Source organism: Etheostoma spectabile, chromosome 6, assembly GCF_008692095.1.
Source record: "Etheostoma spectabile isolate EspeVRDwgs_2016 chromosome 6, UIUC_Espe_1.0, whole genome shotgun sequence".
Taxonomy (NCBI): domain Eukaryota; kingdom Metazoa; phylum Chordata; class Actinopteri; order Perciformes; family Percidae; genus Etheostoma; species Etheostoma spectabile.
In genome coordinates, this window is record NC_045738.1 from 20,839,134 (window position 1) to 20,842,703 (window position 3,570).

Genomic DNA, 3,570 nt, shown 5'->3' on the forward strand with positions numbered 1-3,570 from the left:
AGAACTTTCCAATGGAGACCCCCCCCCCGCCCCTGGATTGCACCCCTACAGACTGTGGAAAGTGGAAGGGCTATTGTTTGGGCTGGCCAAGTTATTGCCAAGGTACCTGTGCATCCTGGCAACTTCAGTCCCCTCAGAGCGGGTGATTTCAGCGGCTGGACTGACATCACCAGGTATCGTTCGCGTCTGACCCCAGATCATGTCAACATGGTTATTTTTTTCAACAAAAATCAGTAGACTGATGCAAAAGTTTTAAGTGAGTTACTAGTTATTTTTTATGAAGCTTTGTTAAATAGCCTAATTAATTGTTAGATAGACTAATTTTCTCAACATCTTTCGACTCCATGACTTGGATAGTTTTGAATTACATTTTAACAAAACCTGTCAGATCTAAATATTATGTTTTTGGTTAAGTTATTGTTTAACATAATTCTTTTTTAATTATTATTTAGGAACAAACAAGGGTCTCTGTTTGAGAATGCCGGCTCACAGCTGCAGGTTCCGCTGCTTTAGAGCAACGCATATATCTTCAAGTTTAGCCTAACCCAATTTTTGTATTTTCATTGCATTTTTAATTTATAAAAAGTTAAATACATTTTAACATAAAAACATTAACGATTAATTAATAGTCAATTCTCCACGATCGACTAAGAAACTTTAATTGAATGCCCATCCCTATGTACTACTGTTGCCAGGAAGTCTGCTTCCCTTTACTTCCGGTCCTTTCTCTACTACTTCTACGTTATTTACAGTTATCTTGTCTGTACGTCCTCTGGTGTTTCGGAGAATACCTGAAAGGGGCAGTGGTGGACTAAAGGTTAAAATAGCAAGCTTGGGACCAGGAGGTCGTCGTTCAATCTCCAGACCGGTAGGATCCGGGTGCCTAAACCTAAACCCTTAACCCCAACCGCTCCAGTGGAGCTGCTCAGTGGAGCTGCTCAGTGGCCAGCATATCAGACTGTGGTTGTACTGGGCAGCTTCCAGGTGTGGAACTGTGTGAATGTGACAGGTCGTTGTTGCAAACAAGAAATTGTTCTCAATAGACTTACCTGGATAAATAAAAGGTAACAAAAAATACGGCAACAAACAATGTGCATATATTGATAGATTGTGCATGCTCGTAGCGTGCACGCCATCTGCAACGGTCCGTGCACGGTGTTGCGCTTGAGTATACTAGACGCTTTAAACTACATGTATACTTACAAGTCATCTTTGAAGCTAAGGGCAAACTTGGGCTGTTCTCTAACAGATGGCTGTGAGTTGGCCTGATGCAGCTCTCTGTCCTCCAGATATGACACTTCAACAGGATCTCCTCTGTAAAAAAGAAAACAGGACGCCTTTAACAAAACAACTTAATTAATTCACTAAACAGCTCTACATCATGGTTAGTGTTTCAAAAAATAATTCAGCAGCTGAACATTGAATCAGTATGAACATCCTCTGCGCTGTTTGTTAGTTTTGTGGAAAATTTCAGAAACCAAAAGGGCTGCAGCAACTTCCCTATATCCCTATGCCGTTCTATATTTGGCAGACATGTCTCAATGTGTCATAATGCATTCCTATCTATTTTTATGTCACATTTGGTGCAATTTGGACATATGTTTATTATTAATAAACTGTGTGCATATTAGGGATGTAAAAATTACCTGTGTAACAGTAAACCACGGTAAAAATGTTGACAGTAACAATTACTCTTTTTATTTAATATATCCTTATTATCGCGGTGGATTACCACGGTGCAGAAACCCAGATTAATCCTTCCCAGCTTCATCTGAGGCTCCTGAAGTTGCCACACTGCCGCACTATGCTCAGACAGGAGAATAGGGCAGAATTTAGTAGCATGTTAAGAGTTTTTTCTTAATCATTCCTACATGTCTTCGGACTTGTTAAAGTGATGTGGGTAGCCCAGAACGTTTCTTGTTATCTTAATTTGAAGTATGAAGTGTTCTGCTATGATGTGGAACTTTAGTCCGTGTTACGACGCCTTGATAATATTGCTGTTGCTTTGTTTCTTATTGCGTAGCTGATTTTTATATTGTTTCACACCTAGTGCATATTAATACTTTCTATTTGAAGTAGCAACTACATTATACATTTACTACAAACACAAAGCCCCAAACAGGGATTGGAATAATTTCAGCATCCATTCTTAGTCACACTGGTCAAATAGCTTGTGTGATGATTCAGAGAATGACGCATGTAGGCATTTCCACAACAAGTCACATCTGTCCAAAGTAGAAGCATGCTCCCACCCACCTGTTTTCAGACCCTGGTTTAATTTTAGCCACTGTAGAGGCAGCTACTGGAAGTCCTGGACCTGAACCCAATGTCACATTCTCAAGTGTGGCACGGCCACTGGTGCTGTCCAAAGACTCGCAAAGCCAACTGGGAAAGGCTTCATCTTCCAACTTGTAAAAACTATCTGCCATGTTTTGGAATGGAGCGAGTTAACAGCCAAATGTGGCTTGACTTCAGTTCAAGTGAAGACCATCTGTAATGTCTAGGAAAAATGAATGAGGGAAATAAAAAAGGTTAGTATTACTTTAATAACTCGAAACTTAGCTTGGGCAAACTTTACAGTGCAGTGGCACGGATGTCCATTAAAAAATGACCAGCTTGTTGATGCCACATTACATAGAACTGTGAAAACCAGTGACAAAAAGAAAGTTATGTGTTCGCAAACAACGCTATTTTTTTTGAATATTTTCATCCATGTTGTTTCGCGGTTAACGTTATTCAGTTTGTCAGTTTCCGCTCTCTACAGAACAAATTGAGAGCAATTAACTAGCCTATTATGCTAACTTAGCTAAAAATCAGCAGCACGCTCCACATTTGAGCTAACGTTAACTAACGTTACTCCACTATCTTCGTTTATCAAGTTAGCTAGAGAGAAGTGTTGTAAAAATACAAGTAGGAGACAACATTGAAAATGTAACGCTAACTAGTAAAACCTGCTCGCTACTCTAACCTAAGCCAAATCATTAGTTAAGACTGGTTCATTTCAGCAATATAATTGGTTAAATCATAACATTAACGTTAGCTAGTTAGACTCAAACTCACATTCAATACGTTACTCCCGAAGAGGGGCCGAGAGACCATGGTTCTTCTTCAACTCTAGCGTTTGTTGTTAAACACGTTGCAAGCTGTAGCTAGTTAAGTTCCAAAAATAACTTTCCAAACAGTTAAGTTTTTCGTTATTTCTTACAAGTGGGGACAACAAACAAAATCTACAACAACTCGGAGTACCAAGCAAGGAGCTCCCAGACAAGACAGGAAGCCCGCCTGAGAGCCATGTCACGTGGGCGGGACTTAACTTTTTTAAACCGCTTTGATTGGACAGCAAAACTAAGAGGGAGGAAATTGTCAATCATGATAGGATGCGATTTTTGTCATTCTGTTTGACTTAGACGCTAGTGACCGTTTGGAAAATAGCTCACATTGAATTAAAGTTTGAGGGGAACCTATTTTAGCATGGTTTTTAGACTCCAGCCATTATGTAATGACAGTAAAAAATACTACAGAAGTCACTTATTTTAAAAATGGGCTTCTTTGTTGAAGTTAAGCAAAAAA

At 39.5% G+C, this 3,570-nt stretch overlaps 1 protein-coding gene across 6 annotated transcripts in view; it reads right to left on the reverse strand.

Annotated features, from left to right (window-relative positions):
* The window catches only part of cep192 (centrosomal protein 192), a 132,487-nt gene extending 129,166 nt beyond the window's left edge, over positions 1 to 3,321 (reverse strand). For all 6 annotated transcript variants that reach the window (XM_032518238.1, XM_032518235.1, XM_032518234.1 and 3 more), the window contains exons 1-3: positions 3,061 to 3,321; positions 2,257 to 2,500; positions 1,204 to 1,314 (exon numbers count right to left, since the gene is read on the reverse strand). In XM_032518238.1, coding sequence (XP_032374129.1) covers positions 1,204 to 1,314; positions 2,257 to 2,429 — 284 coding nt within the window. In that variant the 5' untranslated portion in view covers positions 2,430 to 2,500; positions 3,061 to 3,321. The remainder of the gene's footprint in view (positions 1 to 1,203; positions 1,315 to 2,256; positions 2,501 to 3,060) is intronic.
* Between the last annotated feature and the right edge of the window lie 249 nt (positions 3,322 to 3,570).